The sequence below is a fragment of the Centropristis striata genome, chromosome 21 (genome assembly GCF_030273125.1).
Source record: "Centropristis striata isolate RG_2023a ecotype Rhode Island chromosome 21, C.striata_1.0, whole genome shotgun sequence".
Taxonomy (NCBI): Eukaryota; Metazoa; Chordata; class Actinopteri; order Perciformes; family Serranidae; genus Centropristis; species Centropristis striata.
In genome coordinates this window covers 17,295,514-17,310,104 of record NC_081537.1, presented here as the reverse complement: position 1 = coordinate 17,310,104, position 14,591 = coordinate 17,295,514, and the positions used below count along the sequence as shown (strand labels likewise).

At 39.4% G+C, this 14,591-nt stretch overlaps 1 protein-coding gene across 4 annotated transcripts in view; it reads left to right on the top strand.

Moving 5' to 3' along the window:
* pald1a (phosphatase domain containing paladin 1a) overlaps positions 1–9,373 on the top strand; it is a 66,171-nt gene extending 56,798 nt beyond the window's left edge. For all 4 annotated transcript variants that reach the window (XM_059324573.1, XM_059324572.1, XM_059324574.1 and 1 more), the window contains exon 20: positions 9,001–9,373. In XM_059324573.1, coding sequence (XP_059180556.1) covers positions 9,001–9,150 — 150 coding nt within the window. In that variant the 3' untranslated portion in view covers positions 9,151–9,373. The remainder of the gene's footprint in view (positions 1–9,000) is intronic.
* The last annotated feature ends 5,218 nt before the right edge of the window (positions 9,374–14,591 follow it).

Here is a 14,591-nt window from a genome sequence, read left to right as displayed (position 1 = left end):
AAGAAAGACCAGCCTGACAAAATTTCTCCAACTTCATACAAACTCTACCCTCACCGGTCTTCCAGAAGTTGCTCAATTTGCAAGATTTGTTTCCACTTCTCCGACCTTGTTGGAACTTTATGATACAAAGACAGTTAAAGAAAGGGGGGACATCAAGGCCATCATTCAGCCACCAGCTGCAAGCAGCTCACGATGTTATGCTGTCAGAAATTTTAAATGGATGTCATATAATACAAAGAAGACTCACGCACACTGTCTTGCATGTCAGACATTCATCCCTCTTTTGCATCTGTCTGAAACAGATGTGAGCTTTCCAGTCCTGAACTGAAATGTGCTTTTTGTCTTTTCTCTGCCATTTAAATCTTGAATCAAGCACTTCCAACACATTTAAGTTGACATCTTATCTCACTTCTGAGCTTCTTCTTCGATAAAGTTTCTCTTATGTGCAGTTTGTACTGTCACAGTTGATTTCAGCCAAGGGTATAAAGGCTGAAGGACTATAATAATTAGTGTTTTATGTAGCTCCAGACCTCAGTGGTGAGATCATGTGGTGCCTCACACCACTCTCATGATGCATTTTTGATTCACACTTTCTGGCGGTCTCCTGGAACACCTGGGGCCATGTCTGAGCTAGATAACAAAAATGTCTGTCAGACATGCCGGTGCAGTCTGTGCTCACCTTCCTTGCCACTGGGAAGGTCTGGAGGGAAATAGATTTTGAAGCCGTTATATCACTGCCATCCCTCAACTGCACAGCGAGCATGGCACCAAAAATATCATTAGAGCCATAAAACAGAATTTATGAGACTTGAAAGTACCCCTCTAAAATGGCACGGCAGTACTGTGTAAGTGATGTGAGATGTCGCAGTAAACTCTCATGTAGGAGCTGTCATTTAAAAAATAGCCTGTATCCTAGAGCAAATATCATTATATAATTGGTTAATGTGCCAGCTATATACTCCTATTACTACTATTAATTAATAAATCTGCTGATCTATAAAATGTCAAAAAATAGTGCAAATCTGTCCATCCTAGTTCCTCAAAGTCCAAGATAATGTCTTTAAATGTTGTTTTTTATCAGCCCAAAACCTAAAGCTATCCACTTTAATAGAAAGAACAGAGAAAACCAGGAAATCTCGATATTTGAGAGGCTAAAATGAGCATTTTCTGCCGTTATTGCATGAAAAATTGCTGCTGACCGTTGCAAATCTTATGGGAAATACAAGAAACACCTTTGCATCCATTTTTTATTCTTATAAGCGAGCAGACGGCCATCCAATTTAGTGTAATATCCATTTCCACAATGACAAACATGTAGTACTCACCACTTAGCTGCTTTGAGTGTTGCTGTACTGATGCTCCACTCTATTTATTAATTTTGGAACAAGGACATTTATAAATACTTTTTGCTTCTGTTGTACATAAAGAGTGCCATTAGAGAACTTACGCTAAACCTCAGAAAATCCATTTTCTGAGATCAGGAATGAAGCACAGCTCACAGTTTTATTTCCACTTTTGAGCGTGGTGCCGGACATTTGCGGCACATTAAAAAAATGATGCTCCCCACTGACTGAAAGTTTGATTTGCAGCTAACTAGCCTGTGGACTGAGCCCTACATGGTCTGGCCACATACTACAGCTGATTAGACGATCACATCTCCATCAGCCACAGATTGCGCTGTTAATGTGCTGGAAACCTGCAGGGCCACTGCAGGCTGAAACTCATTTCATCAGAATCACATCACTCTCCTACCCACCATGGTTTGAGCTAAGTTTAGATGGAGCTGCTACATGTTCATTAATGACTGGACATCTGAAAGCATATGTGTCTCCAGCTGTTGCTATCAAAGTGTAGGTTAACGTTAGATGCTTTTTATATTTTGAATAATGAGAAGCGGGTAGATGCCTCAACTTTATTATTACTATATTTTTATGCCTCCATGCCAGTGACAGTCTAGATGTTTATTAGTGGGGGGTACTAAAAAATGTCAACTACATACAGGGAAGGTTCATATCTTCACATCCTCCTATTTTCTTATTATGTTTTCTGTTCTGATATTTAGATTTATATGTGTTTTTAGCAGCAGCAAGAAACTTCCCTGAACAGTCACAACACCGGTTGATTGACAGGAAAATTGCAGTCCACCGACACATGACAGAAACTTGTCCTGAAAAGTGTAGAAAATGATTTGAATCAATTCAGCGAGACAGTTGCTGCAGCAACCATTATCGTTGCCATTATGGTCAGGATTAGGTTTCATTTTGAGGAGATCTTCATTTAATTCTGATTAATCTCTGTGTCTGTGAGAAACCCGCAGCATAAACATCAATGCACATGCACATTTAAATACCCTGCCTTGTTTTGTTTTGTGTATTTGATGTACATTTTGCTGTTTACTCTCTACAGGGATTCTGTGTTGCGTTACCATCTGCTGTTTTTTAATATAGTAGTGAGAGAAACACTTGTCTCTGCTTTTATTTAATTATCTAAATTAAAAAAACATCTCAGTCGCCTGCAGCTACTCCAGAATGCAACTGCTAGAGTTTTAACAAGAAAGAAGAAAAACAACCAAATAACACCTGATTGATTTTATTGCTTGTTTTTAAGTGGTCTGGCACCCTCGGGACGAAATTGCCTCCGGAAGAGGAAGAGATGAGAAGTTTTGTTTTGAGACAACATTTTGAACTGAGCCATGTTGGTTTTGAAAAAGCTGACTCTTCAGAATGAAACAGATCGCAATTTCGGGAGGACAAATTATATATCAAAACGTGCGGTTTGATCGGGATCGGTGTGCTATTACTTTTCTCTACAGAATACAAATTTTTTGCGACGTAAGTCACATGCTTCAAACACACGCACGCGCGCGCACACACACACACACAGGTAGCTTTATGTGATTTTAATTACACATACACACACACACACACACAGAGGTAACTTCATGCGATTTTCGCTACACACACACACACAAACACACACACACACACACACACACACACACAAAAACATTTTGAGGTTAAAGGGCATAGTTTGAAATCTCTGAAGAATTTCATCATAGTGTACACACACCAGCAGTAGTATTGGTGCATACTTTTTTTTTATTGGTGAACTTTTGGTCTTGTTTATTATTTAATTAGCTTTTTATTTTCCTTTTACCCATATCTTTAATTGATTTAATTTACATATCTGAATTTGTCTGATCTCAATAGCTTTTAGATGTATTTTTATTCATCCTCCTGAATGGTTTTCTTGCATGCATTAATTATGTCTGTTTTAATTGTATTTACATAGTGATTGTGGCTGCAGTTTCAATTGTATTTAAAGTGTTGTGCAGCACATTGTGGTTACCCCAGAAGTCTTGTATAAATAATGTTTTGCTTGCAGTGTAACAGCATTTAAATCAGGTCAGCCCAGGGACACAGGACAAATTTCTACTGAAAGAACATCTAATCAAAAAGTAGCCCAACATATATATGGTGCAGAAACGTGTGACATACGTGCTACATTTTGCCCCCATCACGCTCATATATTGTGATGCATTCTCTGGCCCATTTGCAGCAGAATTTGGCAGTCGCCCAGCCAATTTGACCCAACCAACCCGAAGGCACAATCATTAGCCTATCACCAGTGACCGTGGCAGGATCATTAATGACAAACTGCGACGCCAAGGGCAGCGATCAGGGGTCATCGCCGACACTGGTCATGTATGTGAAGCCATGGTTACACAACCTGCCCGATCTGAGCGGTACAGTCTGTCCTGCATCCTGCCCTGGCTGTATGCTTGTGTGTGTGCGTGGACTAATTTGATCTCTACAGCGGCTAACAGCAGGAGCACAGTGTTCCCAGTCATGCAGGACAGCAGCCTGTGCCAGCTGATATGGAACCTCTGACCTAATTGGTCTTGTTGCTTCTGTTCAGTCAGATTGTTTGAACACAGAGGTTTTGAGTTGTTGTACTGCGGGATCAACATGATGAAGAATTCAGTGAAGTAAATGCTTACTGCCACATTGTGTGCACACAAGACAAATATTGTCCCTAGCGTCATTAGCCCACGTTGCCTTGTGGCCATGTAGTGAGATCAGAGCAGAAACATCAGAGGAGTTATTGGAATTGAAATCCATGTTTGCTAATCCAAAACGTGGCCCTTTACACAATGGCAGGACTTGTGTACAGTGCATACCATGGATGCCTGCAGGAGAGGTACCCTATCAGTCACTCCAGCTGTTTTGATGTGTGGCACAGAGGCCTCCCTGTCCCCCTACACAGGCCCGGTATGTGCAGCCTTTGAGATAGCCGACTGTGGGAAAGACCAGCGTCTCCTCGTTGCACTGCTCCTCCCCAGCCGCTGCAGCCACCTAATGAGTATTGGCGTTTGTGATCTCTTCAATGCAGCATTAAAGGCACCTCCTCGAAAGCTCTGTTTTCTGTCACCCTGAACCTTTGTCGACGCACACCAACAACTTCAAGAGCTGTTGCGATTTACCATCAAGGATCTAATTTGTTTTAATCTGTGTGCAGAACTATTGATTTGCTGCTTTCCCCAATGCGTCACATGTCTTTAGATGTTATTTCCACCACAGTAGCACCATTGGGAGCCATGAGCACTTGCCAGCAAAATTACAATTACATTTTCCAACAGGCCAACATGAAAGAAACAAGCAAGAAAAAAGGGCCGTCAAGCTATCTAATTACATGCTTTGCAATTTTAAATCAATCAGTAATAATATTTGCTGTCAGTTGCTCTCAATGATAGACTTTAAAGGTGAACATCTCTTTATTTCCCATTCCATCAGAACATTTTTCACTCTTCATAAGGAACAATTGACAATTGAAAACTGTCGTTGTCAGATGACACAATCTGCAAAGCCTCATAAATGCCTAATTTCTGCACAATTTTGTTGAGCGCAAGGAAACGCATCTCTCTCCTTCATTTAACTTCAGTATAGGTGTAGCTAACTTAGCAAAGCAACATTATTCAAACCTACAGTGGGTTTAACTAGCTGAACTTTCTATTTTAATTATATAATTTTGCAATAGAGAGCAAACGAAATTATGTATTTTTGTAAGCCAACCCAGAAGTAGCATAACCATGGGGTCTATTGAGAATCACCCTTTGGGATTTTTGCATTGGATTTTGGATCATTGCAGAAAATACGGTCCGTGGCAAACACATGTTTCTGAAGCTGACTCATTTTGTTCAGCAGGATAATCTTGATAAATGAAGCCTTAATGCAGCAGACAGAAGTAAAAAGCTAACGTTATACTATAGCGAACTACACCATAGTCGCATGACTTGAATGTCACTACCGTTAGCTTCAGACGGTCTTCAACACGCTAACCAGCGGTTTTGACAAGCTAGGGAAACCGTAGCCTGATAAATTGATTATTAAACTAATCTACAGTCTACAAGAGTTTGCAAGAGCTCTGTATAAAACGACTAAAAGCTGTGAGGCAGACTAGAGAGTTCCCATCGATGTCCGGTATGATGATGACGACAACCACCACAGTAGTCTCATTTAGCCACTTGTTAGCAACCACCTTTTTAAAAAACTAAGTAAAATGCATTTAATGGTGCACAACAAAACACAAGCTTCTCTTCAGCTCGTGTTAATCACAGGCCTTATTTCAGGCATCCAACCACCAACCCATTCAAAATCCTCATTGAGTTTGAGAGAAAAGACCCCAGGGCGCTAAAATGCTAACTTACTTTCGGGTTTAAGAAGTCATTCCTGAGGCGCCCTATTTGACTACCAACATCAATCTTGATAGTTGTGGCAGCACTTTGGCGCTACAAGGGGGCATCGGCATGTTATGGAAGTGTTATATAAGTAGATTTTGTTGCTGGAGTGATGTGAGAAGTCCTTTGTGAGGGATTCAGTATGTGATTCAAAAAGTGGAGTAGTCCTTTAAAAACCAGAAGATGACAAAGTGTTTAACTTTGACCCACAGAGATAGCATACAGTCACTCTCTATCCTCTTCATCTCAACCGCCCCAACATCCGTTCTTTAACTGTTTCAGAGTTTTCTCTCAGGCCCTATTTAGACAGCTGGGGCTGTGGAGTGGATGAGTCAGGTTAAGTACCCTGGTTAACAGCACAAATACAGAAATCCTCTTGGGAGTCCCATCCACTGACTAATGGTTCAGCTGCACCCACTCATTTGTTCCCACCGAAGACCTCATACAGCAAACATGCTGGCAGCCTTCCAGGAAAACATCAAATACAAGCGTTCATGTGCTTAAAGTTACATTCAGTGCATGCATTCGCTATAAAATTAAGACAGGACAATAGAGGCTGCATAATTATATGTTCATAGTGAGACAGCAGGACTGAGGGAAGGTTTGAACCAGCGTCAACTCTACAAAGCAAAATTTTCAGCGTTACATGATATCTATTGTGAGATTTGATTTTGCATGGTCAGCAAGTAGGTAATCTAGACCACACTCCGCAGTGCCTTGTGTTTATTTCTGCACAAAGCTGGCCAGCTAAGCTATAATCATTGTTAGTGAAAGGGATATCTTGATACTATTATTCCTGTTCATTGTTCCATTATGTCCTCCTCAGCATTCAACCTGACAGTGCATTTTTGAAAAGTGCTCCGTACAGGATTACCTCACAGCCTCAAGAACATAGCCACAGTCATATTTTTCAATTTTGTGATGCCCTTATTTAAACATTTTTTCCTCTCGCACACTTCTCTCAACTCCACTTTTTCGACCGCCTGAGGAGAAGAGTGAGAGGTTAAACTGGCAAAGAGTTTGAGGCCACGTTACCCCGACTGTGTCATGCCCTGAATGTCTCCTCGGGTCTTACAAGCCTGCCAACAGCTGGTGATTCCTTTTTAACTGGGCTGCGGTGTGAAAATCAATACAAAGATCGATGAAAATGAATACATTTGGCACACTCTGTTAACAGGATTTGACACCCCTCCTGCAGAGTAAACTGGACAAGCTGTGGCACTTCTAATGGGGTATTCAATCTTTAAAGTTGTTGCAGGGAAGTCGGTGTCTGGGGTTTTGTTTGTATTTGTTTGTTTTGTTTGGCTTTATGGCCAGATGTTTCTGGTTGTCCATGGTGCTTCCCATGAGTCTTCTGGTGCAGACCATGAGTCAGCGTGACCCGCCGCTTAACACGAACACTGGACTCTCGCTCTAGAGACATCTCGCCATGTTCCTCTCTGTCCTCATTCATTCAGTAATGACTCAGAGGAAAAACTCTATCATATATGCTGTTCCTATGGTGTTCCAAAGCTCTACCGTTAATGCACTTAGGTGCAAAAGTCAGGTAGCTGTTTTAAATTTTATGCTAATTTATACATTTATACAATAGTCCAGAACCTTTCAATGATAAACTTCATAATTAAAAGCAGTCATAATGCACAAGGAGGCTCTTACACTCACTCACACACGATAACTTCCCGAACATTTATAAAAGCTTCCAGGTATAAAAAATGTATATAATCTGTCTGAAGATGACCTCCCTGTAATATCATCAGGGTTATTTTCTGAGACTTTGGAAAGTTCAGTCTACAGGTTTTCCTTTAAAGGGGACCTTATTCTGCTCATTTTCAGCCTAACGCTAGTATTCTTGGTTATTAATAGAACATCTATACATGCTTTAGTGTTAAAAAAAAGAGCATATTTTTTCATATACTGCCCATGGCTGTGCACCTCTATTCACCCTCTATCTGAAACACTCCATTTTAGCGCCTGTCTCTTTAAGCCACGCTCCCAGAAAACTCAGACTGTTCTGTTTGGTCAGCGTGTTCAAGTTTTTTGCAGCTGAGCTCTGGGTGTTTCTGTACACTCTGCAGCCAGAGAATGACTACAACAGGCTATAAAGGAATAGTTAACTGAAAAATAGAGGTGGGGGAAAAAATCTATACAGCATAGTATCATGATATTTTGCGTGGCAATATTATATCGATTCATGGCCGCCAAGTATTGATATTTAGTGTTCCGACGGCCAATGTGTTTTTCCCCCCTCATTTTTAGGAATATACTGGAGCATCATATAAAACTAGAAGATTTGAGGAATCTATAGGCACTATAGACTACATATAGTACCTATATATCTATGAGACGCATAGTGTGTCAGGATATCGTGTTGGGAAGTTGTCGAAAATAGCGCTCCAAAGTTAGGCAGTTAGTTTTTTTATGTTATGTGAAGCTTAAACTTGAGATAAAGTTGAAAATGCTGCAATTGTTGTCGTCCATACATCACTTCAGTTCAATTTGACTGAAAACTCTCAATTCTTGATTTAATTTAATTTTGTGGACTAAAAAAGTTAAACAGTTATATCTCATCATATTGTATCGTAGTACTCTCCATATCTCAAAATGCTTAAAATTGCAATAATATCTTATCGTGACTTCGTCTTGAAGTATCTGGATAATATCGTATCGTGAGGCCTCTGGTGATTCGGAACTACTGAAAAATCACCAATAAAAGCTACTAAATCAAAAAGTATTGATCAAACATATTGCAACAGGAATGTGAACCGAAATTAAGGAGAAATTAACATCATGGGCTATCAAGATTACAAGTTTCCCTCACGTTAGCATGCAGCTACATGTAGCAGCAAGCATAATTTGTAGTAATGTACCTGAAGAAGATAAACACAAAGAAATCTGTCACGATTTCAAGCCGAGAGTAGGAAAAACTGTTCAGAACAGCCAGAGGTTTTTGCTCACAGGGATTACTTTTACATACCTCATTATATGAAACTTTGGCCATGTTAAATATGACATAAAATATAATTTTGGAATATTTTTACACTGCAGTGTCGATATGTTTACTTAAGTGAAGGATTTAAATACTTCTTCTACCACTTCCTGTTGTTTCCAAACCCCAGTAGAGGCCTATTGTTCTAGTGTAACAGCTGCACATGTAGGAAACCATCAGATAACATGCTTTAACTCTTAAAAAGAGTGGTCAAAGTGTTTGTGTGCTGGCTGGCTGTGTTGCCTGTTCATTAACATTTCGTGTGTTTCTGTGGTAGGTGGCTGCGAGAGCCGGAGTTTATGACATCCTCAACCAGCTGGGCTTCTCTGAGTTTGAAAACCCGAGGGACACGCCGCTGGCCAGGCTGCGCTGCCGCTGGCAACAGCAAAACATTCAGTCACTTCCTTTCCGAGGGGAGTTCATCTGAGAGAGACGATCACTGTGAACACACCAAAACAGTACTGTGCTTTTCACAATAAAAGACATTTACATTAACATTATCATGCCTTCTATATTTACCCCTTAATTATGCATACTTTCACTCCATCTATTGTTTTTCTCTTCTTTTTTTTCCAAAAAAACTTGTGATGTTAACATTTTTTAGAGTCTTAGCAAAATGTTACTCCTATATTAAAAGTTGATATTTGTGCCTTTGCCTTTTTTAATGAATGGTAGAATTTCAAAGGATTAATATTTATGTTTTTTTTAACTAAGGTTTCTTTTTGAGGCCTTTTAAAAAACCCAGTTGGAACAAGACGAGTTAAATGCTGTTATGGACAAGAGAAGCAAATTCCACTGTGTTGTCAGCCAACAATTTTGGTTGTATGTCACAACTGTTTGCTGTGGCGTGACCTGATATTTTTCTTAAGCCCTGTCCTTTTCTTCTCAGCACAGCTGCTGGCTCACCAGTTGTTCGACTTGAGGTTTTCCATTTTTGAGAAGGTTCCCTGTGTACATATGTAAGCTCTTGTTATTTAAATGCATCCGTAAGCCGATAAGAGTGGACTTCTTGTGCAAATTGCTGAGTTTCTTTAGCGACGGTAAAAAAACACCAGTAATGTGTCCATCTGTTTCTTTTTACATTTATTCACACGTGTCATGATACAGGTACTAACAGTACAGCATGTCAGAAATGTGTTATGTTATTTTGCATTTGTAAACATTGGAGCAATGTTGCTTAAGAATTGCAAACTTTTTTAAGGAAAACTTTCTTTTAAGTCCCATGAAATGCTTACATCACTTATTTAATGTGATTTGAAGAACCAGAGATATTGTTTTTATTCAACACATTCTTCTTCCTTGTCTTAATCTGCCTGCCGACAGGATTTTTTTTATGTGTTACCCTATTAGTAGTGCATTACTTGAGAGATATACTGAAGCATATGTTGGTGGCATCAATGTATTTGGACAAAAGCTGCATAAGTCACCGAATTCACAAGACAATAATTGCCTTGTCAGCCAATCAGGGTAACAATTGACTGTTCCAAAGTCCCGCCTCCCTTCGCTTCTGTCACTAGGTTGGAAAAGCTTAATTTTGTAGTTTGTGAAGTATTGACCAATAACGTGAGAGCGAGCTTGGGTTGACTGCAGTCCATGAGGAGAACAAACAAGGCAGAAATAACTTTAACTGTACAGTATTTCTTTAACTTCTAAACCCTTTTCTGTTTATAATTTTGGTTATTTTGTTGCTATGTGTTTAGTTGCAGTTTTAGCTCAAAGTGTGCTTTAAAAACCTTGAATCCTGCCTTAATACCAGTAAGATAAGCCAGAAAATAAATCCTTCCTCCAGATGCATTGTGTTACTATTTGTTTGACCTTTTTTTGTTAATGTATCAGAACATTTACACTGTAAATAACTGATTCAGAATAATTGAGCATAAAGGTTAATATTGAAATAGCTTTTTATGTTTGAGAGGATGTTGCAAAGCTATCTTTGTTCGACTTCATAACACAAGAAAACGTGTAGGTTGTAATAACACCCTAACATTTTAGCTATGCTCTTAAGTTAATGTTGTTTTTTCACACAGGCACTCTTCATGGAAGAAATGCATTGGGCTTTTTTTCACTGTATGTGCCATTTATTTTCTTTTTGGGGGGCAAATAAATAAATAATTCAAATAGATTTAACAGCCTGTCGCTGCTTTTGTTATCATTTATTGTTGGATTTTCTACGGAGAGAAGAGGGATTTGGATTTAAAAGTGTGGGAGGATTTTGAACACAACTCTCTCTGCGTTGTTTCATTGAAGTTTCCGATTCAGCGAGGGAGCCAAATAATTGTCTATTCCCTCCTCGGCTTCCTGACTTTTTCCTCCTTATCTCGGCATCATCTTTTGCTCCAGATACGCACCGCTAAGAAGCCGCTCGTATATCCGGACGGCCTCTTCGTCTTATGTCAGTGCCAACCTCTGAGAGCAGAGCAGGTTATGAGCGTCGAGCAGCACACATTTACACAAAACAGATGATTCATTGTTGGGCTGAAATCTTAACATATTCCATATACAGTAATAAAGAGCTTAGGCAGATCAAAGGACTAATCTGACTTGCCTTTTGATGTGGACAGGTAAGGTCTTAATTAAAAAAAAAACTTGGTCACCCACACAAGAATGGAGGGCTGTGTGGGGATTAAAAGCCACCGGCCGGCACATCAGTGAAGCTCACTTGGCTTTGCTGGCCTGCTTTGAAAGGCTGATATCCCAGATCACTTCCCGTCTTGTAAGTGCATAGCAGGCTTATCTTTGGGAGTACGGAAGTTGTTAGGATTTTATCACACCACAGCCTATCCTGGATTATTGTAAATGGAAACCAAGTGGTTGAGATTGAAACACTCCTTTTATATAGTTTGTTACACTTGTTTCATATCCACATCATCTCAGTTTATGGGCAACTTTATCCCTTTTTTTGTTAGACGTCTGGCACAGTCTAGGAGATATATTAGATAAATGCAGCAACCCAAACACTTTTATATAGCAGTGTCTGTTTCTCTTAACTCCACCAACAGAGACAAATTGGTTAAAACAACATTCGGATATGGAGAGGGGGTATCCAGTTGCAGCATGTGGCCAACTTGACTCCAGGTCAAGATAAGCCCAGGACATGAGGACCATGCTTGGATGATATAGCGGCCCCTCGCCTTTGAAATCCTTTCCAGACTCATTGAGATACTCCCCAATGTGAAACTCAAGCTAGCGGTTCTGAAGGATCCCGAGATTACGGTGGACAAAGAGCAGCATTGAGAGGTGAGCAGAGAGAGGGGATGTAATGAACTTCATGTGAAAAGCTTCCCTCTGCAGATGAGAGAGCTGCTCAGGAGAGGAGGCACGGTGCGCTGGTGCCAGGGGTGCATGTGTGTGCCGCCGTCCTCTTTGATTGTTCTTGTGTGGATAAAGGCAGCATTACAAACACCTCAAAGACTCAAGTGTTTTCCCAGGGATTTGATCAATAATAGCAAGACGGTGAGAATATTTGAAGAGATGTTCTCATATCTCTAAACCTTCATTTACTGGGGGGCAATAATGCACAATCCCTGATAGGCTAGGTCTTACACACACCGCTGAGCAAGGTAATGAAAAGTCTCAGCTAGCAGGATAAAAAAAATACTGATTGGATTGATAGAGAAGCTCTTGGATGCTCTTTTTTTCCCTCCTTCATTCAATCTTTCGGAATATATCAGACGAGGTTTTGCTCTGAAAAGATTGGACTTGAGGTTTAAGAGCAAAAATTATTCAAGTTTTACTGGGTTTAATCCTGAAAAGGACTGTACGCAGACTGTATCTTGACACAACTAGAATATTTAACTTGCATAGATAGGACCCTGTTTCACAAAGGATTCTGACGTTAGTGGGACTGCTATTTTGCTGTGAATTTGTGGTAAATTATAATTTTTTTTTCAGACTACAATGACATGGCTGACACTGTGACACTACAGCAGAAAATCTTCGCCTTCTTAATGTAAATAAGCCACACAAAAGAGCTTCCCTCTGAAGGGTTTTTATGCTGTGGCATTTTGTGAGGAGAAGCAGTGGGCTTTAAAAGGTAACACAGCATTGACATCCTTCAAATGAAAGCTATTTGCTGTGCAGATATTCTTATTTCTACTCTGCCAGATGTTCCTTGGATCCAGAACGTATTGCACTGGGCAGGCAGACGTGTGTCTTTATCACTAACAAGGACATTTTAAAGGGTCTAGCAATAAAAAACATCTCAGTTCAGATGTGGAGCAGAGCTGAGATGATGTCGCTCCCTGAGGGGAAATGCCAAACTATCTGAGTCTTAACTAAGAGAAAAAATTAGACATGTAATTTAAAAAAACACATATTTACTGCTACTACTTTTTGAAATGCTTTCAAATTACCCACATCACTCTTTCTTTATTGTTCTTAAAGCAAGCAGGTGTAGTCATGACAAGTCATGTTCATCATAGCCTTCATGAAGCATGATTGGCTGGAAAGAGACCAAAAATATATATTTTGCTATTCTGATCATGTTGGGAAATTGATAAATAAATACATTTTGGCACTGTTGATCATGGTTATGCTCATTTATTAGTCAGTTTCTGATGATGTCCTCATGGCTGAATGTTTCCAGGTACCCTCTTTTTCCTCTGATTGCTTGCAGGTGGCTTGTAACAATAAAGTGTGCAAATGCAATGTGTCAGTGGCTATTATTCTGACCTGAATGTGCATGCAAGCCACGGAATATCAGTCAAAGTGGATTTGAGTTGTTTTGATAAGCTATGTAAAAGAAATTCATAAATCATGTTTTGTTTTTCTTATGTTGTGCAGGAATATCAATCAAACTTGTTTATTCAGTTTGAAGTATGGCTTTTATCTTTCTGCAATTGATCTCTGGTGACATAACTTGAACATGCTCGAGCAGAATTTTACTTTGTACCTGCTACCAAAGAAACTCTGAGTTCGACTTATTACTGCAGCGTTTGTTGTCTCTTTAGGTTAATCATGCATCACAATATTGCTTTAGGGATAACTTCAAATGCACCTGAAACAATAATGTTTAAGAGTTATGGAGATCGAAGAGATCTAACCTACAAGAACTCAATTATTTTTTGCCCTAAATCACACATTTTTGTAGCCGACTAACTTTGACTATAATTGGCTAAAATAAGTTGGAGGAGTGAGGGAAAGACTGTTAAACCAGATAATGGTAGATAATGACTTAATTCATTATTGTATTATTTAAAAGAAATAACAAAACAAATGTCCAGTATACATTGGCTTGTAAACAAATAGAACAGTAACAGATAAAGAGCCAGGGGGGTTATCAGACGATAGAAAGATACTAAAAAAGCGTACAGACCGTAAGCATCTTGATAGCCTTCTTGTTCGTTTAATTTTGAAAGACAGACAAAGAGAGACATATAGGCCTACTGTGTACAATATTAGTTTCTTTATTGCTAAATTTACATTTAGGAATGGAGAACTTTGCCAAATATTTAATGATTTTAAGGAAACCAAACAACACATTTTCCCATCACAACTTAAAATTGAAGATGTGACCAATGACAAATCTGCAAATGTCTTGCCAGATTTTTTTGGTGTGAGAACAATACCAAAATAGATGTAAAACAGTTTCTGAATATTCATCACACAAAGAGCTGTTTGTGTTTTTCTAAAATTAGCACGGAGTGATCGACAGAATACTATTGGTGAATAGGACCTTAACTTTATTTACACCTAGGTATTCCCCTGGCTCAAATCTAGGTAAAAATGTATTTCTTTTCAGTTTTTCAAAATAAACGACCACATGGTGGCGACACTGCTGGGGCTTAACACAACGACCGTATTCCTTGTCCCTCGGCCTAAACCATAGACTATAAATAAGGCCTAAAAAATAACACTACAAAACTAATA